Source organism: Lates calcarifer, linkage group LG15 (genome assembly GCF_001640805.2).
Source record: "Lates calcarifer isolate ASB-BC8 linkage group LG15, TLL_Latcal_v3, whole genome shotgun sequence".
Taxonomy (NCBI): domain Eukaryota; kingdom Metazoa; phylum Chordata; class Actinopteri; family Centropomidae; genus Lates; species Lates calcarifer.
In genome coordinates, this window is record NC_066847.1 from 27088649 (window position 1) to 27109867 (window position 21219).

General features: G+C 40.0%; 2 protein-coding genes across 4 annotated transcripts; one reads left to right on the forward strand and one right to left on the reverse strand.

The window, feature by feature from the left end:
• Nucleotides 1-8227: 8227 nt before the first annotated feature.
• trmt11 (tRNA methyltransferase 11 homolog) lies at nt 8228-18413 on the reverse strand. Of its 3 annotated transcripts, XM_018684453.1 has the most exons (13): nt 18304-18413; nt 17225-17290; nt 16933-17006; nt 16717-16798; nt 16487-16579; nt 16244-16378; nt 15997-16153; nt 15824-15904; nt 14804-14968; nt 14294-14366; nt 13926-14060; nt 10848-10968; nt 8228-8601 (listed from the first exon to the last, which is right to left on the reverse strand). In XM_018684453.1, the coding sequence occupies exons 1-13, from the start codon at nt 18382-18384 to the stop codon at nt 8467-8469; spliced, it is 1398 nt and encodes a 465-aa protein (XP_018539969.1). In that variant the 5' UTR covers nt 18385-18413; the 3' UTR covers nt 8228-8466. The 3 variants fall into 3 exon arrangements, with proteins under 3 accessions (XP_018539969.1, XP_018539981.1, XP_018539977.1); XM_018684465.1 differs by lacking the exons at nt 8228-8601; nt 10848-10968 and adding an exon at nt 12538-12980; XM_018684461.1 differs by lacking the exons at nt 8228-8601; nt 10848-10968 and adding an exon at nt 12538-12983.
• Nucleotides 18414-18901: 488 nt separating this feature from the next.
• Nucleotides 18902-21111, forward strand: si:dkey-29b11.3 (actin-binding Rho-activating protein-like). The gene is made up of 2 exons (XM_051076248.1): nt 18902-19052; nt 19408-21111. The coding sequence occupies exon 2, from the start codon at nt 19416-19418 to the stop codon at nt 19953-19955; it is 540 nt and encodes a 179-aa protein (XP_050932205.1). The 5' UTR covers nt 18902-19052; nt 19408-19415; the 3' UTR covers nt 19956-21111.
• The last annotated feature ends 108 nt before the right edge of the window (nt 21112-21219 follow it).

Sequence of the window (21219 nt, forward strand, 5' to 3'; positions counted from 1 at the left end):
GGTCAACAGACTCACTTGAATTTACAGTACATATGTTATAGCAACTAAACCAAGCAGCTAAATCTCAGGTTTGTTATTTGCTCACTAAAAGCTATGGTCAACCGCATTGCCACAGTGGTCCACAAAGTACATCAACAGTGCAAACAACAGTTGTTTTTTGCACAGCTGGATCCTGTCCATGTGACAGCTCATTGTTGGTCCAACTTCAATATTTAATGGAGGGACTTCATTTGTTACTACAGGTCTGTCACTCTTGTCCCAGTAACACACACATAAATAAATAAATAAATAAATAAATAAATAAGTTGAGAGAAGAAATATATTTTATGTCTTGATCGTTACAAGGACCTGTCACAGTGACATGCCCCACCCGCCCCATCACTTCAGTCCAACTTCTAAAACCTTCTTGATGTCTCTCTTAATATCCTGCTGTGTTGCTGGAATCCAGATCCATCTGGCTCAGCTCTCAGAGGAACTATCACCAACTTTGAAGTGTGTAGATCACTGAAGCTTGCCTGCAGGACAATATGACAACTCTAAATAAATGCCAGTTTGTATCAAAGTATACAGGTCAAACAGAACTCAACCCTGAAAACATAAGAAAATTAACAGCCTGAAAGTTTTCTTTCCCAGCATTTAGAGCCATATGGGAACATCAGACAGTGGTGAATTGCCCCCAGTAATGATGAGAGAATTCTTTTGAGGAATATTCAAAGCAGGTATAAATACAAAAAGTAAATGTCCAGGCCTTTTCTGCTGGTATGTGCAGACACAATTCTTAGCAATTACAGAAAAAAGAAACAGACTATTTGATTTCAAACTGCTTCAAACCCTAACTAAATATTTAAAAATGAATCATAGTAAAATACCAGATTCATGCCATGCATACATTTTGTAAAAAGATGTAAAAATCTGAAACATTTGTGCTTTGCATGTGGAAAAACCTTGGGCTGCAAAGAATGACCATGTTACACCTTGATTCAAATCAGATCCAAATAAAAACAGAGTGGTGGTTTTAGACTACTGGGGCTTGTTGCTGTTTTAAGGCAGATGCTGAATCATTGCATGAGTCTGGCAGGTGGGATGTGAGTGTAGATTTCAATGGGGAAGAATTTGCAAGCAAAGAGAGAGAGATGTTCTGGAAAGCCCCCATGATACAAACTGCACAGATCACTCACACACACACATACAACCACTGTCGTAGGTGTGCAGACACCTACACACACTAACATGCTCCTGCATGCACACGCAGAAGCTTACACAAACACACATTTTATTTATTTAGATTCATAAAACCTCAAAATGTTCAACAAAAGCTATGCAAGAATGAAGTAAAAAACAGTAACAAACTTTTCATCATACAATATCCAAACACACAAAGTAAACAATTGTAACCAAATTCCCACCAGCCTCATATTACATACTATAGATTGTAACGTGCAGCCTGCATTCACATTACAGCCCATGTTTTGGTTTCCAGGTGGAAGACTGAGTTAGGCTTTGTTCATAAATTATTCTCTGTCTCCTCCAAGTCACCCACCACAGTAGAAGCAGAAACACAAGAGAGTAGAAGAAAAAAACATGTGCATTTTACATGTACTGCATATATCCCAGCAACCAGGCAGCCCAACAAGCGTGCCCTAAGCTACCAGCAGGGTCTTTTGCGGTTTGCAAATTGTTTATGGTGATACGGCAAGAGGAGGTAGCATAGCAACATTGTTTAAAAACAGTAAGTAAAGAAAAGAACAAAAATAAACATCACTTCTTGTGGTTTGTTTGAGAATGTTGTACTTTTGTGTTAATCTGCCCATAACACTTAATTTTATACCAACCATTTAAAATACCTCAAGAATCCTCTTCCTCCAGAACTCTGCCTGTTGTTGGTCAGAGAAGAAAATAAATAACTTTGTTTCACAAATATACTATTTAAGTATCTCTCTTTTAAAACTTTATAGACAATTGAAGCTTGCAAGAACACCTTTTTTTTATCTACTATTAGTATGGTATGACAACTTACAGACAACTTAGACATTTTACTAGCATTACAGTTTTCCTTGCTGTCTTGCAATACAAAACAAAGTTGTTACAGCTCTGGGCAGCTCTGAATGCTACATGGATGAAATTCAGTGTTGGTCCTGGCCTGCGCCAAGCCAAAAAGCTGTAACAACAAGAACAAGCACTAACTCAAATCTACAGGGTTTATTTGGTTTGAGTTCCACACTGTCAGATACTGGCGAGGCTGCTTTTGGCCACACAGCAGAGCAGAGAGGAAAATGAAGTTAGAAAAGTGCTCCATCCAGGCACTTTTATATGAGCTGATTTATCAGATCAGAAAAACTAAATGGAAAAAATATATATAATTAAGTTGTCTAAATACTGAGGACAAGCTGTTATTTTCACCTTGCTTGAGGAAAAAGGTTTTTCTAGGTCATTATACAGTAAGATGCTGGATATGAAGCTATATTATAAATTTATTATATGTATTCTTTATACAGCACAAAAATATGGTTGACTATATAATTATTTTCCTGTCTTTGTGGATGCATTTATTTGATGTAAAAACTTTCTGCATTCAGAATATTGTTTGTTTTCTTTTGTGAAATTTGGTGTGAAATCTTTACAATAAGAAACTGCAGCCAGTGTCCATCAGTCCTCACTTATTGAAAAATAGCATAAAAAGAATAAAAAATTATTGTTGCTGTGAGTGTGAGGTTAAGTGACTCTGTACATAACTGCCTGTAACATCACAAACTGTACACAAGAAAAGATATAACATGTCAGCTGGTGAGCTTTATGGATGCTCATAGGTGGACCTTCAGACAGATCCAGGCAGAGTGGTATCAATGTTCTCATCTATCTCTCTGCAAAAACAAACAACAAGCTAATTTCCCCTGTTCCTTTAAATGACAGAACTTGCATGTTCTGTACGATTTTAGATATCGCTGCATAGTTAAAGTGAAAAATGCTCAGGACGTGCATAGAACCTTGCAAGAGAAAAAGGAACAGGCATAGACATACATACAAACAGAGATACACTGATACACAGAGAAACATAACCAGATGCAGGCAGGCATGCAGGTGAGCTGGGCTCAGCCGATCCTCAGCAGGCTCACCTGTGCAGAAAGGACAGGTGTGAGTGTGTTGGTAACCAGGAGGCACCTCACAGATTCAGCCAGCAGTGATAGGGGTGTGATACTGTCCGCGGGTCGCAGAGTAGAAAACATTTGAGCATCATGCGTGTATCATGGCCCCAACTAACGTACACCCCCATGGATAACACATTCCACTCCACTAAACAACCGTGAGAGTGGTCGGTGTGATCGGCAAAGTACACATCTATCTCAGCCAGGGATGTTCACAGACACACAAATTCTTGGAGTACACACACACACACACAGTACCCCTACACCTCAATCAGACCCTCCCAAGAGGCACTGAGGTGCATCGCTGAAATTCAAAGCCTGCATAGACAGCACTCTTCACTGCTGAGAGTCAGAGCAGCTCATCCTGAAAGATGTAATTTCTCAGGGAGAGGGATGATGTGGGGGGATGCAGGGACCATGCAAAGTGGGCTGGAGGTGGAAGAGATAAAGAGGGGACTTCAGGAATAAAAAGGAATGGAGGAGCAGGTATCTGCTGGTACTTTTACATATCAGAGTGTGGACGACATAGTCTTATATTGCAGAGGGGAAGTTCTAGAGAGAAGTCCAGTACTTGGCCATTAAGTTCATGAAAAAGTCATTTTTAAAATGACTGCAAATATATCATGTAAAGCGCAGAGAATATTAATATTTCTTCTCTGTGGTGTTCTTCCCGTGTTCACAGATATTTCCTTTGGCAGCTCCAGTTTCCTCCCACTTTGCAAATACATGCAGGTCTGGTGGGACTGGAGACTCAAATTTGCTCATTAATGTGAATGTCATTGTGAGGGTGTGTGTCTGTTCTTGCCCTGTACAGACTAGTGACCTGTCCAGGTTGTTTCCATGCCTTGAACCCAATGCATGCTGGGATTGGCTCCTGGTATCCCTGAATAGATAGCTGTGGAAAATGTATGAATGAATGAAAATGGCTACATCCTCAATGGTGTCTTATATTAGGGCCAGTTAGAGACATTAGTGCTTTATGATCCTTGCAAGAGTAGAAGAGGAAATGTGTCACAGCCACCATGTTTGCCATCTTGGCTGTGTGTGTGTGTGTGTGTGTGTGTGTGTGTGTGTGTGTCTGTGTCTGTGTGTGTGTGGGTGACTGTGTGTGTACCCACTTGGCAGTTAAGACTCATTAAAAAAGGGCGTGAGGGAGCCATCCAGCGGTTTCTTGTCATTAATGAAGAACAGCACTGACAACCACAAGAAGCCACAAATACACACAAACACTATAAACACAAAATTAAGCACATATGCACACATCCAAATACACCCATTGACTGTTTGTCTTTGGCTCTTTGCTCCCTGCTGCTCTCTGTTACAAACACTTTTTTCTCTTCTTCTTTCCGGCCATATTAAGTGTGATGACCCCATAAACACACATAAAGACATGCAAACCCAGACAAATTTTAGAAAAAAACAACGATGCATGTGTGAAATATTCTGGAGGACTTTAAAGTCACAAAAGGAAAACAAGGAGCTGTGTAAACAACAAAGTGAGATTTCTGGTGGTTTATTCAAAGTAAAACATGAGTGGTTGTAGCATAGATTCCTTCTCTGTGATGCTGATCTAACAGTCAAATATGGTCATTGTGAGTGGGCCCTGAATAGGTGAAAGATGGATGAGGAAGTTGTGTGACAAGCCGTTCAGTCACCCCCTTTACTTCCTGGGCCAACAACCCTCATCACTTCCAGGCGAGCATCTTAAAGAGGATGTTGTGTGTTCAGAGTTGCTCTGCACTTTCTCAACCACAGCTCTATCACTTCAAAAGCTTAGCCCCTGAACTGTTTGTTTACAGGCTGCGCAGCATTGATTGTATGGCAAACAGTCCGTAGGCTGGAGTACAGTACATACAGCACACAAAGAACCTCTGGCTATCAGTTTAAGAGACAGTTCTGCTCAAGGCTGTCATCTAGTGGCACTAAATTCAACGGTGCTAGAAAAAGATGCACTGAAGTTGCTGTATCATTGAGAAATAATTGGAGGACCTTATACAAGATAAACTCCCCACTTCTCTCTGACTGCCCTTTCTTCATTCCTCTTCTTCTGCTTTCTCCTAAGCATGGTTTGAGTTTCACACAGCTGTGTGGGATGGGACCAGTGTGGTGATTTGTAGTGTTATAATGGCTCATCCTCTGCTGTGCTTCTCCTCCCAGTCATTGAGATAACAGCTCTCACCTTACCTCGATCAACAGCTAAAGGGGCTGTGGAGGGCTTCCCGGGGTGCATGAGGGCACCTGGGTGACCTGAGGGTGGGGGAGGCAAGGCGAGAAGGGGTGGAGGACTTGCAGGTGTCCAAATTCCCCTGGCTACAGACAGGTGCACTGCACCTGTGCCACATATGTTCAGTCACTCATGTGTGTCTGTGTGTGTGTGTGTGTGTGTGTGTGTGTGTGTGTGTGTGTGAGACGTCTGGACACTCCTGAATACCAGCTGTGCGCTGGTATTATATAAGTTTCTCTCTTGCGCCTTCACACACTTAGCACCCTGCCTCCTAAAACACCCACACTCACATTCACAAAGTTTCTTTCACATACAGTCCCCCTGTGAGGCATACACTTACATATTCAGTCCATCGTGCACCCAAAAAATGGACAAAGATCAATTCTTGATTAAACTAGTGTTACAGGTCAATAGATGTGTAATTATTTACTATCCGTCACTGGCTAACAGATGTATAGACCATCTATCCATCACAGCTAACCAGGACTGATAAGGACATCATGACAGATACACCTCTCCCTCTGACTGCAAAGATCTTCCTGAAGACTTTGAGGGTGGTATACATTGTGCATGTGTTTCTTTCTCCATATAATTTAATGTTTTGAAAAATACATATTCACTTTCTTACATAGAGTTATTTGAGCAGACTGACACCACTCTTGTGTTTTTATGGTCAATATGACACTTGTGGGTACGGCAAAGCAAAGCATATATACTAGCTCTGTCCTATTGTTCGCTAATTAGCATGCTATGTTGTGTTTGTTTAATGTGTTCAATGTGTTCAAAAACCAAAGTGTTTTTGCTCTGAGCTGTTTCCTCTAGTTTCTTCTTTCTTCTTCTTTATGGGAAGCTAAGCTAACCTGCTGGCAATAGCTTTATAATTAGCATTCAGACATGCAAGTGGTCGTCCAACTCTCGACAAGAAAGAGAATAAGCTCATTTCCCAAAATGACGTCAGATGAGTTTGAGATGCTCAGAGTAAGGATATTTTTGCAAAGTTCAGGCATTTTGACTGGTTTTCTGCCTCTTTTTAAAGCTGGCAACTGATCTAAGCTTAAAATTAGGTTTGGGTTTCAGTTATACCAAGGTTTGCTGTATATGTAGGTTGCCTATGTGTGCGCACTGAACCTTTCTGTGTATTAGCTGATTCAGCAGTGTGAAGGTCTCTTTCAGTCTTCAGACAGAGGGGAGTTTAATCAGAAGCCATCGTTCCAAAACAGTGGTCCTCTCCTCCTACAGGGAATTTGTCTTTGAGAAAAAGAGAAAGAGGAGTGAGGGGCAGAGTTGAAATGGGTGAAGAGGTGAGGAGGAGGCTAGGAGAACTGGTGAAGGTAAGGTGTTATAAAATCCACTGAATAAATGTAAAATAAATAGATAAATAAAAATAAATACACATCTGCATGCGCATTCTTACATAGGGTACTATAGAGATATGGAGAGAAAAACAGTAAAGAATAAAGACTAAAGTAAAAAAGGACTCAATTTTGTAATTGTGAGGCACTGAACCACTGGCTGGGATATGACAATTATTTACAGGTTAGGTCACAATCACAAATCATTTTATTGTCACAGAATTACATGAGGAAATGGCTCTGCTGCAGTTAGCATCCAACATAAACCAAAACCAGATCTCACAAGTACACACATGCACACACACACACAAACAGAATTTCCTCAACGTCTGGACAGCATTACATGGTGTAGAGAGGAACCCCCCACCCTCCCCCTCCCTAATTATAGTGTGCATCATTGGAGACTGAGGACTCTCGAGAACACATTTTATCACTGTATTGTGGCAGACCAAACACACACACACAGCACCCCTCAAACACAACAACAGACAGCAGCTGCATTAAAACTACCATAGTCAATGTAGAGGGGTCTTCTCTAATGGAAAACATAGTACTCATTTACATGTGACAAGAAAGGAAATGCCAAGGCAGAGAGGACAGAAGCGATAAGTAGAGAAAGACGGGGTCTTGCGGTATCATTTGATTTTGCTTGATGATGATAGACAACAAAAGGGCACTGTGGGAACTGTAAACAATGCACACCGCAAACGATGGCGAGCCTGGTATCATGTGATGGTGCCTGGAACTCTCTGCCTGTGAAGGAGGGCAAACAGGGAAGTGCGGTGGAAAGGCAGAGGCCCAACTGATAAACACAGCGAAGGGGTAATGTACATAAAGGCCTGCTGCGTTGCTCTCAGGAGATGAATAATGAGCCAGGCTGCATATAAACTGTGGTTGGAAAACAACAAAAGCTGCTGACTAACTGTAGTGGTGTTTGGTGGGGTGGGGACGCCCTGTCATTTGGGTTCTTTCCTGCACCAGGAGGCCTCTCTCGACTAAACATGCTCTCTTTGTCTGAATAAAACAGGACCGTGGCTCTAAATGTAGTTGTAGATTCTGTATTTAGAGTAGCACACTCCTTTGAAAAATAACAATAAGTAAAAAAAAATTTAAAAAAAGAGTCAAAATTAATGTCAGTCAAGGGCAGTCTGGTACAATAAAGCCTGTAGTTAATAAGAGGCACATTAAAGACACTGATACTATATGGTGATTATAATTTAGTAAGTGGAGACTGTCAGCAATTTCACATATAAAGATCAGTTGTTAGGGTTTTCTCATTTTGGGCTTGGAGAATAAAGGGTTTAATTAAAGATGCTGAGTTGCATTATGGGAAGTTTAGGATCCAGTGTTTTGGAGCTTAAACCATATTGACACTCAGTTCAGGACATTTCGACCTCTGCTGCCTAAATTTTAACTGTTCCTTGTTTTATTTTTTCTTTCACAAGTCTTTCAATCCAACCTCATGGAGGTGTGCTACTAAATCACTATTATCACACTGACATTTCAGACCATTTTGTAGTAACTGTTTATTACACGGCAGTTATAAAAGAACACTTCTGACACATTTTTTCCATTTATTTGCAAAGAAATAAGTAGAGGCATAAAAATAATCATAATTAAAACTGTGAGAAAGATTTTTTTTTTTTAAATGTTGAGTCCACTGCCAACCATGTCCTTATTCTTGTGTATGGTTGTTTTCTTTTGTGAAGAGTTTTCTTCCAATTTTCGTCTTGAGGCATCAATTTTTCTATCCATTAAAATCAGATTTGTCGTTCTCCTTGCCCCTCTTGTTAAGTCCGCTGAAATACTTCTCTCTGAAGGCGTTGTGTCCCTGGTAGGGGCTGAAGCGTGGGTCTGCAAGATAAGCCAGGCTGTCTAATTCCTGTAAAGAGACAAACAGAGATTATTAACCTGACTGCCTAAAAGTGCTGCCTGTTTTCCCTCAATTAGGGAACTTTTTACAGCATGTTGCCATATTATATATTGTGGAATATGAACTGGAGTACAGGTATTTATTGTTTATCCTTCAATGTTTCTAACAGCAAAAAACAAACCTTTATCAGGCTTCCTGATACATTTTGCTATTCAAATTTACATCTTTTTGAAGTTATGAAAACAATAAAAGGAATAACAATACACCAGGATAAGACGCCGCTGCTGGTTATGCTTTTTTTCCTCAAAAGTGTGTTGAGCATGTGCTGAGACTAAAAATCTGATAACACTATATTAATATTTAAGTCATCTGGATATGAACGTGCAAACAGTTCCTCCTTCTTCCAGTCAATGAAGCTACTCCCACTACATGTCAGTATAATATTGGCATCTCAAGGTTTGCATGCAGTACTTTTTCCATGTTGGCATGTAGGAACAGGGCTGTGCTCATATATATGTGCAATCTATATGAACTGTCATGAATCCCTACAGCTAAACAGTTTGTCTTGGCTGTAAGGTAGCTGCTGGTCAACGGAGGGATGAAGGGAGGAATAGAGATGATGAGAAGTGAAATAATGAGGTGAGCTGAGTTGGAAGTGATGACTTCAATGCTGGGACCTGTAATTTGTCAGCAACACCTTTCCTTTGGTTGCTGATACTGCCAAGCAACCAAAAAAGTTTCCATGACAACCCTGGGGGAAAACTCTGGGTAACAAGACTGACAACCTACCCATGACCTCAAATTAATAAGGACAGAGGGACATGACCGCAAGCAGCTGAAAAACAGTGGAAATAACTACATGGTCTTTGCCAACAATCACACAGGTGAGACAAGAGACACATATATTTAGTGTTAAATTAGGCAAACGACGAGTTATTTATGGCCACCAAACACATTACATCACACCCCATGAATAAGAAAATGTGAGGTTTCAGAGAGATTTTTCTACACTAGCTTAATGCAAAACCCTACCAGAAATTAGGCTGGTAATGTTAAGTGTTCACACACATCAAGGTGTGAACCCTGGCAAACGGGTTCAGATAGGTGCGGAGGTGCTGAGACCTATCTGGAAAGGAAAAACCTGAGAAAGATAGCAGTCAGATAAGATCAAACAACTGTGTGTTTGTGTGTGCGTGTCATACGGGACCCTTTATGGGAGCAATTTGGGGTTTTGAAGTGGAATGGATGACAGATCCAAAGATGGATTGTTTTCCATATGATGTGTGATTAAGTCATTTAGAGTTCCAGTATAAAAGAAATGGGCCAATCACAGCCAGATGGTGGGGATTAACCCTAGACAGACAGAGAGACACCATCACTTCCACTGAGATGAACACAGCCATATACTACATTCAGTACATGTACATAACACATACTTATGTGGTTACATAAACAAACAAGTCTATGAAATACACATTAAAAACATGAAAGAACAGGCAGGCACACACATGCTCTCATTTTACATAAACTAAGTCATCTCTGTGTTGCTGTTCAGGCTCACAAATGCAAAAACAGTAAACTAGATCTGGAGCACACACAGGATGGTACTGTACAGGTATGTTGTCATTTGTAACTATGCACCCACAAAACATAACTTAAAACTACATATTTACGAAGTTGTGCTTCCAGTCAAACAATGAATAGAATTAGATTATATGATCAACATTACAGTCACACACATACAGACATGGGAAAAATGTGTTTTAAATAATGTAAAATAACTTGTTTTTCCTGCAAATTAAATGAACATGGAGAGTAAATGTTTCTGCTTCTTTACGCAAAAAAACAAACAATGTCTTTATCTATATGAAAAATTGTTATGAACGGAATGTAATACAGAAATGAAATGTACAGTATGATGCACAAAACAAAAATCAAACATGCAGGCAAAGGAATCCCTACACATGCTCAAACTTTTGCGAACTAATACACAGGCCCTCGTGCAACCTAGGTTTGCAAATAATGATTATTTTTATGATTGATTAATCTCCAGATTACTTTCTCGCTTTTTTTATATTCAACCGATTTTCCATTTACTATAACAGAAAAACTGCAAGTCCTCACATGGGACAAACTGGAAAATGTCTGGCATTCATCGTTATATGCTGATTAATTTTCTGTCAACTGACTTACCATTTAGATGACTAATAAGTACATCTCTAATGCAAACACACTCAGACTCATAATGCACACACCTCTGGCTCTTTGATCTTCTCCATGGTGATCAGGCGTCGTGAAGTGTGGCTGGAGAGAGTCTGCTCACAGTTACTGATGAGCTGGAGACATGGATTAAGAGGGACCATCTCCTCACAGTACCTGGGAGGGACACACACACACAGTTATTAAACTGTCTCTGAAAGAAAAGGACAGCGTGAGGGATGGGAAAACAGAGGCAGACCCTTTTCCTTCAGCTAGCCAAACAAACTGACTGCACATCTAAAAAAATTAGATGTATGGAATTTGTCAAATTACCTAACTTTTGCCAACTTTCTCTACCGCCTAAACCAACATCTCTGTGTATGCCTTTTTTTGTTTCTCCAATCAAATCACAAACATTCAACCAGCTCCTTGTGTGCAAAGATGAAGCTGGAAAAAGTGACTCTGACCTGACAGGTCGACTGCTGTCTCTGTCATCACCAGCCAGGCCAGGTTAGGGCCTATTAACAGCAGATGATGTATGTGTTTGCATATTTGTGTCAGTAGCACTTTCTCCCACTAACCACCATCACAGTAGCAACAGTCCCAACTCAAAGCCAGATTTGCACGTCACTGTTTGTCTTCCCTGTTGCCATGGCCACATGTGGGCCTCTGTGGTGACGGGATGTTTGGTCGTCACGGTGACTAGCAGTGATGCAGCCAAGCGATAATTCTCTCCTGCCAATCAGAAGTCGTTAGTGGTGAGCCCAACCTGTTGAGATGGTGTTAACGTCTAAGCAGAGGCAGGAGTTGTCTTTCATCCTCTGAGCTTCTTTTTCTATTAGAGTCTATGACTTTACAAAGGGCACCTTCACACAAACTGCTAATGCTCACTGGCTCTTCTGTGTTACACAAGTTAAAACTTTTTCTTTTTCATATAAGGATGAGCCATGAGGATGCCCTTACATTTGACCCTTTGAACAGATGCATGTAAAAACAGCCTGATGATCATCACAGCAGGGGACAATATTACATAAACTGTATCACAAAAACATGATTTAAAATGTATTAAAATTATTTTATTTGCCTCATAAAATCTAGCCAATTTAAATTTACTCTCAGTTTCAATATTTGATGCAGAAGCAGTGACCTCCAGTAAAAGTGCCAAATCAGTGAATGAGCGATTGGCCAAAATGTCTGAAAACATATACTGAAGTAAAAAATTAGGACCTGAAAATGAAGTATCACCTTACTTCTGACAATACAGTCACTTCATGTCCTCACTTCACTTGTTTATGTTGTAATTAGGTCACTTTATGGCTGTGATGACTGAAATTCAATCATCTGTCTTGATACTTTTTCTCCCTTGTAATTTATTATTTAAGGGGAGAAATGGAAGAGAGTTTAAGGTCTGACCTGATCTAGATGTCTTTTGCTGACAGGACTTTGTGTCACCTGTCGTCACACACATACATACATGCAAACACACACACATCCTCGCCATTCTCATGAGAGACAGACAGACACACACAATCCCCACTCTTTCTATCACAGCTATGGCATACTCACATATGTGGGGTGACAGAAACCCGATATCTCCCCTGTAGAGCCCCAGATTAGGCCCAGGAGACAGGCTGAGTCTGGGTTTACACACACAGACACAAACATCCACAAACACACATACAAATGCACACAGAGACACTCATGCAGGTCAGCCTGCAGACCACAGGGATGGATACTTCACATATCTGACTTGGCTGGCCTCAGACGTTTATTTTGGCACGGTGCTCTGACAGGCACAGAGTCAAGCACCGGTAGATGAGTAGCAAAGACAAATGATGACACACATGTATATATGTGTTCATACGGAAGACCACACATGTTCATGCATACGCACAGATTTGAACACACAAACACAAATGATAAGGGATGTGAACAAAAGTTGTACGTTTGCAAGGTGTGTCTGTACATGTATCCTTTTTTTCTTTTTCTTTCTCTCACACAAATACACTCATACTAAAATCCAGAGTATGCGTGACTATCTCATCGCCCTCCCGGTCTTATAATCAGTGACCAGACGGAGTTCCAGCCCTGCAGGGTTCTTCTTCCCAAAACGTCAGTTGCTGCCGCTGTCTGTTGTGGTTCATGCCTTTACAGTCAAACACCTGCACTTCCAGTCAGCACTTCACTTTCTGCTAATGAACAGAATGTTTAACAATGCACAACTTTGTTTCACAAGAGCAGCCTTATATGTGGCCCATGTATAAAAGAGCTCACCACTGTCAGTTGTGGTTTACTGAGGCCCAGCTGTATGGGCGGGAAAACCTCAACACACCTGTATACTACTGTGTATAAACACTGTCATTCACACAGGTGGTTACAAATGGAGGACAATCTTTTATTGGAGCCTGAATTGAATAGTGTTAAAGGGAAATGCTGCAAGGTAAAAAAAAAACCCAAATGGAAAAGTGGGGTGGAAAGTCCTTAGTGTGCCAGTCTACTGGAATCAAACTGAGCTGCTAATACACCTAAAAGCATTTAGTAGCTTGCAAACTAATTAGTCAAAACTGATTAACATACAGTCATTACCACAATTTCTGTTTTGTTAACATTTCCTATAATTAATCTACAAAGTCAAGTTTAATTATATGCAGTGATTAGATTTTATAAAAGTTACCATGTACATTATAATCCTTTGTTGCTCCATGTTGTTTGGTTATTCAGGAGAAAAATTTGATCAGCAATAGGTTTTTAGGTTGTTTTCAATAGGTAAATTTTGTAGGTTGTGCTCTGTATTCTAAGTTTGTGATGTGCAGTTCTGGTTTGTGGTATGAGACTGCCCCCTATTGATATAAATTATTATTTGGAGAATAGTTCAGCAAACAGTTCTCTATCTAAACCTATTAGGACAATCAAATACATCAAATATATTATCAAAATATAAACTATCACGCACTAAGGAATATTTATATAACAACATGCTAAAAAAAAGGTCATATGTGCAGTGTTCAAATGATAGTAACAGAAATCAGTATCCTTTACTGATCCTAGATGTTACTTTGAGAAGCTGAAGTTAAAGATAAACCACAAAAAACAATGCATGTGGCAGCAGACTCAGCATAAGTCTGTATACTCACTCTGGCCTGTAGACAGGCAGCCAATAGACGAGCCTCCCGCCCATGACCAGGTGGTGGGCAGAGAAGTTTAACAGATCTGTGAAGATGTCACTAAGGTGGTACGCCTGCGAGACAGGGACGTGAGACTCTACATAGCTTGGCAGAAGATAGAGAGAAATGAAAAGGATTAGAAAGGAGCACATTTTTCCCTCTTTTATTTGAGACTGATACCAAGGAAAAGCCTGAAATTCACCCTGGGATATACTGGAAGTAAATGCTACATTTACTGCAGTTAATTTCAAAACTGTGGTCAGCCAATTCATTTCAGAAGTACAGGCTTAGATACTAATACTGTCTAATATTGGTGTTGGCAAATCAAGTAAACTTACATGCCGTCTGGGGGTTTTGTGATGTCTTTGTGGGAGCCTGTTCGTCTTGTGGACTCACGGATACCATATGGAGCTGACAACAAAAACACCACATAAAAAAAGAAAAGAAAAACAAAAGACAAGTTTATGTTATATTTTGAGAGAAATTCAAAGCCTGTACAGAACAGACCAGTTGCTATACTGCAAAAAAACATCTAAATGCAATGTGTGTTAAACAATACAAATGTAATGTATACAAATTAAGCTCACAACAGTCTAATACTTCAACAACATGGTGGTTTGGCCAAGCTTCAGGTTTATGGACCAACACATGGTTCCTGATACAGATAAATGCATTTTTTTTCAGAATACGAGGATATTTCGAAAAGCTCAAAATGCATACAACCCCATTTAAAAAAATAACAAACGGGAGGGATTACACAACAGCAATCCACACATGTATCACAAGTTTTCAGTCAGCATGATATAAACTTTTAATAGTTGTCTGTTAAGAAAATACTCAAGACCTACGGTCAGTAATGATGGCATCAAACAGAGCAGCCTCCTTCCACACAGACTTAGATGCATCAGACACCATTACATCCACATACATCTTCTCTGTTCCATATTGCCGCAGGTTGGCTCTAATATTCTCATCAGGTCCTCGCCACTTCTGGTTTTTACGGCTCGACCGGCCTGAAAGATAAAGAAACGCTCGACTTTACAAAATAGTGACATAAAAACAAACATGACAAACAAACTGCATTTCACATTATTTTGCTGTGCGTTATTTACCAGTGCAACATTTGTGATAGCCACTGCCTATCACAAATGTGAGTGAGTTAACTGATATGATATAAATGGTGATAAAACCTCCAGTTCCCACACAAAACCCAAACAAAAACACACATAAAGAAAAGAGAGTAACCAGACGAGTTGAGGGACAGTGACAAGGAGTACGAAAAGAAAATGGAGAGAAAGTTCCAGTCACACTGGTGAGACCACTGGGATTGGCTGGAACATGATCTGGCTAATAATTTAGTCTTTTGCCAAATATGCCAGCCAATGCTGACAGACGCAGACAAGTAGATGATGTGTAGAAATGATAGAGACAACAAGATGCTCACACAGTGTAGGAATGGCTTGTTATCTTTTCTGATGTGTACATTAATCAGTTAATGAAGAGCTCAATTAATTAAGTAGCCAAATAAATTTAATAAAGACTTAAATAAATTACTTTTGTATGAAATCATTTCATTTTTATCAAGTGTGTAATTTTTTTTTTACTGTTATTTGCCAAATTAAAAGTAAGGGTCCAGGCCAGTGGCTTTTCAAGATATAACTTAATGTAATCCCCTGAAAGACATTTTTAGGAAATAATATAATAATAAATAAATAATAATAATAATAATAAATTCTGAGCAGTCAGGGCAGAGTCCTGCCACTGTTGCCTCTGAACACAGAGATGATCTGAAGCCATATTTTCAGTTACAGTGACTAAAGGAGACTATAGCTAGTGTGCCATGTAAGCTCTGAGTCAACAACACTTACCTTTGCCATGAATAGTGTTGTAATCAATATCTGTTCCACAGACATAGGCTCCAAAATGAGAACATGCTACCAACAGGCTCCCTGAAACAAATAAAAACAAAGAAAAAAATCACTAGTGTGTGGAAGTCTATGATCATGTATGTGTGTGAGATGAAATGGGATATGTAACTCACCTGTGCCAACAAACGGGTCAAAAACAAGGTCATTCTCTTTGACCTTAGCGTGGTTGGCCATGATGAATGAGAGTCCAGCATCCATACTGGTGTTTCCAATAAAGTGTCTGTTCTTCACACTGTGGGAACGAATCAGTTCACGCTGACCATCCGCTATCTGGAGCAGGAGTGTATAAGGATGAAGAGTGTTCAGTTGCAGATTACCTCTTATTAGTCTAATAAAAACAAAAAGTCATATGTATCTCACCCATCGGCCAAAGTAGATGTAGTCTGGATGTTCTGGGATGTTGTTGGGGTCTGTGCCATAATCCTCTAACAAACAGAAGATGTGCTGGGGGCTCTTCAGACTCACTGTGCCTTTAAACGGAAGATACTCCATAGCCTGACATGGAAGTACAAAACATGATATGTTAAACATATACACAGGCTTACAAAGACAAAAATATACCACACACATTTCTGGGTTTATCGCGTCCATCTTAATACTCACATCAATCCTTTTGATTCTGTCTGCAAACGCCAGAGTCTTGTTGAAAGTGTAGACGTTGATTCTGTATGTGGAGTCTTTGTGCATGAATGGTGACTGTAGGGGAAAGTGGAGGAAATACAAACACAATTACAACATGTTAACTTATTTTCTTTATGTTATGAAACGTTTCCTAAAATTGCATGGATTTGCCTTTCCAACACAACAGGACTGTAAACTGTATCATCACAAACCATGTTCTCTGATGGGTAGTTCAAGAGGGATGTTCTGAGTTCAGTGTGTGTCTGTCCATGGCCCCATAACTCAAAGGCAGACCTGGAATGAGTTATAAAATTTTACCGCTACTATACTACAGAAAATATTGCCACAGGGCCACAGATTAATGGATCAATGCCATGTGCAGCATGTTAAGGTCATTCTATCACCACAGGCCAAAGGCTATCACCTACTTTGCACAAACAGATCTGGCCATAATGCCACGGACATCCTCCTCAGACAAACCGTTCAGACACCAGAAAGGAGACTAGAGAGAAGAGACAAGAAAATGAGTGGTTGTGGGGAAAATGGGTCTACAGGACAAAGCTGTCTGATCCAGCTGCTCCACATCATCACTCTGTGGCCAAACAATGTGTTAGAAAAAGCAGGGAAGATAAGATAATCCTTTATTAGTCCCACAATGGGAAAATTTACAAGGGAAGACAAAAGGACAACAATTAATCCCAGTTCATTAGACTTGCAAACCTTTTCTTTGAAGCTTTCGCAAGGATGAAACGGTTTTCCACTGAGAGCCAGGAGAGCCTTAATCTCCTGCAGGAGGGAGCAGAAAATCATGAATATTTATATACACACTGAGCTCTACTGAACATTATATATACAGGCAGATTAAAGGGACACAGTGTGGATTTAACACCTTCATAAAGTACAGGGTCTTAAGAGAGATATTAAATAATGGTCAAATTTATTGCAGTACAGGTTGACATATCCTTTAATAATTTCAGAGCACTCAATTTACATGATGCAGTGACAGAGTATCTTTTTATTAGACCCTTCCTGGTAAATTGCTCACATCTTTCATTATTTCACACTCCAGGTTGATAGTGCAGGTTTCTGGTTATAAATGTGGACAAAAGCAATCTCAGATTACTTTTGCAGATTTTCGAAAACTGTCGGAGGCACAGAAGACATTATGTTGTTGGATTTCACCGGCTGAGTAGTGCTCCTTGTGATCAGTTAACTGATCATCATGTGTAAAATCAGAGGAATGTCCCTTTAAGGATTCCTTTGGGTGGGCTAGGTTATCACAGCACAGTAGAGTTCATATTTTTTTTTAAAAGTAAAGACACCAAAACATATCAAGCATGATTTCCAGTTGTACATCACTAAAATGTATCTCCATGAATGCAGGTGTGCTAACATAAATGATAGTCCTGTTCACTTAATAAGACTTTAATTCGGTGATATTATAGTTGCAAATGGGCTACAGAGACCAAGCAAGTGTGAATTAGACGTTTTAACCATGTGGACAGAGTACACAGAGAGAGGTCTGATGGAGAGATGTATTTATGTGCTACTATCGTTGATAAAACATCGAGAAAAATTCTCACATGAAGCCAAAGCATATATCTACAGAGATTACACATTATCTAGAAATTAGACTTAGGTTTCACAGTTTGATTTAGCAAGTGCGTTAGCTAACACAGCATACACCAGGGGAGGTGAGACTCTGCTCTGCCGAACTCTGCTCTTTCCCCGCAAAGAATTTCACTTCCATATTCACATTAAGAGCCACACAGGAGTTAAGAGTAGTTTGAGAAGGTTACCGGTAACCTGAAGTCCACATTATCTTGGGCAAGATGTAAAAGATACTGGAGGCATGATCGACTACTGGAAGTCGCCATCATTGGTGCTAATTCAAAATAAGTCCGGGTTGAAACTGGGCTCTCAAACACAAGTGCCCCTTGTGGGTCAAATTGCCATAAATGGGAGAAGAATGAGGTTTTCTCTTTCAGTTTATTATAATGCACTGCCGGAAGTTGAAATAAATAATGTGTTTGATTGTTTTGTTTTTGTTTTTTTTTTTCGATGTGCGCATTGGATATGTTTCTACAGATGAATAAAGTATCCACACAAGCTGCTGTTGTTTAGAGGATCTTAGCATCTCTGGTGTTTACCTACCTATCGCTATTTTACTAATGTTTTTAAACTATTTACTTTTCACCAAATTAATAACACGTCACGTATAAACAACTTTTCGTCAGTACATTTCAGCACTGCGCAGAGTCCTCTTCAGACTGTAATCTGCTTTACTTCAGAGGCACCTTATCATCTCCGCCCTCTCTGATCAGTGATTGGCTTTCCGGGTCTCCTCTAACAGGCACTGGCCGAGACAGATGTCCATCAGAGCGGTTTTGCCTCAGACCAGAAAGGCATCCACACTCTTGCTACTGTCAGCCCTGCAGCAGTATTGATAAGTTGGACTATGTAGTTACAGTGTAACCACAGGACTGTGTTCGCACTTTGGCTACAATGAAACATTATTGCAGGTGAAGATCGAGTCAGTGTGTGACATGTAAGTGGATTTGTGTTTTATACTTGTTTGCTCCAAATCTCTGGGAGCCTGTCTAGACTACATAGGCTACATTACTTTACAACTATAGTTTTTATGATAAACTGATAGTGGTGTTGTAAAATATTTACTTTTTTCTTTAGTTTTAATGAATTGTCATCAATCAGTCAACATAGATTCATATACAGATATATACAACTGTATCACAAAAGGCATCTCAAATATAAAACAGGCCAGCTTAACATCAAGATTAACAGAGCAGTAACAGTAAAGGGCTGTTTTTCAGTGAGTACAACATTGTGCTCCTTTTCTGTAAAAATGACCAATTAAAATTGTCATGTCATCTTCGCCCCAAAAGAGCTAGTGATGGAGACAAACAGTGAGAGCACCACCATCTTGGAAACTGAAGATAACGTCCCAGCTCCTTCTCACTCCAGGGATGACACTGCAGCGTGCATTGTTTCTGTGAAAGGCTTAAAGGAGAACTGGCAGAAGTGGTCTGACGAGCACCAGGTGTACCAGAAGCACAATCCCTTCAGTCACGACACCAGGCCCAGCGTGGTGGTCCCTCAGAGGGGGCAGGACGACTATGGGAGGCCCCTGCAGGGCTCTATGACAGAGCAGCGGGGGAAAGATGCTCACACACACATCAGCAGAGAGGTCCAGGAGCTGTGTGAGGTGATAAGGATCATTGGGGAGCCGAGAGACAGCGTTGAGGGTGGAAGCAGCAGCAATGGGAAAGTGATCACTGTAGAATTTGGGAAACTGTTTGAGCATTATGTGACTATCTCTAATAAACTGGTGGGGATTCTTCTACGAGCGAGGAAGCAGAAGCTGGTTGACTTTAAGGGGGAGATGCTGTGGCAGGGCAAGGATGACCATGTACTTATCACTCTGTTACAGTGACCAGACACTTGGATTAGTGTTGATGCCTTGATTCATGTTAAATCTGCAGTGGCAAGTACAGAACTATCTGATGGCAGCACTCACTGAAGTAGATGTATTTAGGAAAAGTAGATTTTTCTTGGTTACACAACTAATAACCTCAGTGGCTGGTAATTCAAACGTCCTGCCTGAGGAATGTACAGTAGGTATACAAGTGCATTTTCTTTTCATACTACAAATTAAATAACTACAGAATCTACTGTCCAGACTGCTGATGAACACAGGACGTAGAGAAAAATCAGGTAAAAACCTGAAAGAATCACAGTTGCAAAAGCTGTTACAAACTTGGGTCAGGTGAAATACCAATTAGGATCATTTGTCAGGTCATCATCAGCATTTTAATATGTGAGTTTTCAAAGCAATCCATAGCCCGTCAAACCAACTGAACCTGAACTACAGGTGCATCAGTCAAAAAACAATGAATCATGACAGGATATACCAAACTAAAAGTTTAAGAGAATTATTAGCTGTAAATTTAAATGTAACAAGACAAAATGCAAGGGTTATGCTGCATACACTGGATGTATAGGAAGGTTCAGCCCAATAATACTCACCTTTGTAGCAGTATTTAAATTATTTCATCTGCTAGACTCTACTCAGCGATGCTAAACTACACCTGCTCTAAGTAACAGTGGGAAATGTTAACAGCTTTTTAATGTGGGGAAAGTGGAGGAGTGAGCAGCTGAAATGAAGTCAGAGTGGTTAATGAGAGTGAACCAAAGCCAAAGAGAACATGAAGCTACCCGTGACAGACAATATGGTGCTATAGGATGAACTTGATCCGACTTGGCTTGGGTGCTTCAGAGCATGTATTTATTACAATCATGCTTGTAATTTAGGCAAACTTGTCATAGTTTGAAACTGAGTGTACCTGAATCACACAAACAGATGTACCAAAATAATGCTTTAATGGAGTGAGAAGCACATAGTAAAGAACTATGCACTGTCTTATAGATGCCATAACATCTGCTGCTTTTAGAGGTCCAATAAAGACAATGCAAATTAATCAGTTTTCCTTGCATGAGCAGTAGTTGATTGATGAATTAACAAGTACTGCTTATGGCCTTATAATAAAGAAATAAAATATATTGTGTCCATTTTTTATTCTGTCACAGTAGGTGATTTGTGAACTGCACTGACTGATGTAGTTAAACTGATGAATGGGAGAGAACTACTGATACTGAGACATCAACGTCAACATAGCCGAGAGAATTATACTGAGAAG

What these genes read in the sequence shown, in the direction of transcription:
- trmt11 (XM_018684453.1), bottom strand. Translation starts at nt 18,384, where the DNA reads ATGATGGCGACTTCCAGTAGTCGATCATGCCTCCAGTATCTTTTACAT. An exon ending in ACATCTACTTTGGCCGATGG is followed by an intron (nt 16,154 to 16,243) that starts GTGAGATACATA and finishes CTCCTGCTCCAG; the next exon opens with ATAGCGGATGGTCAGCGTGA. An exon ending in TGACCCGTTTGTTGGCACAG is followed by an intron (nt 15,905 to 15,996) that starts GTGAGTTACATA and finishes TATTTGTTTCAG; the next exon opens with GGAGCCTGTTGGTAGCATGT.
- si:dkey-29b11.3 (XM_051076248.1), top strand. Translation starts at nt 19,416, where the DNA reads ATGGAGACAAACAGTGAGAGCACCACCATCTTGGAAACTGAAGATAAC.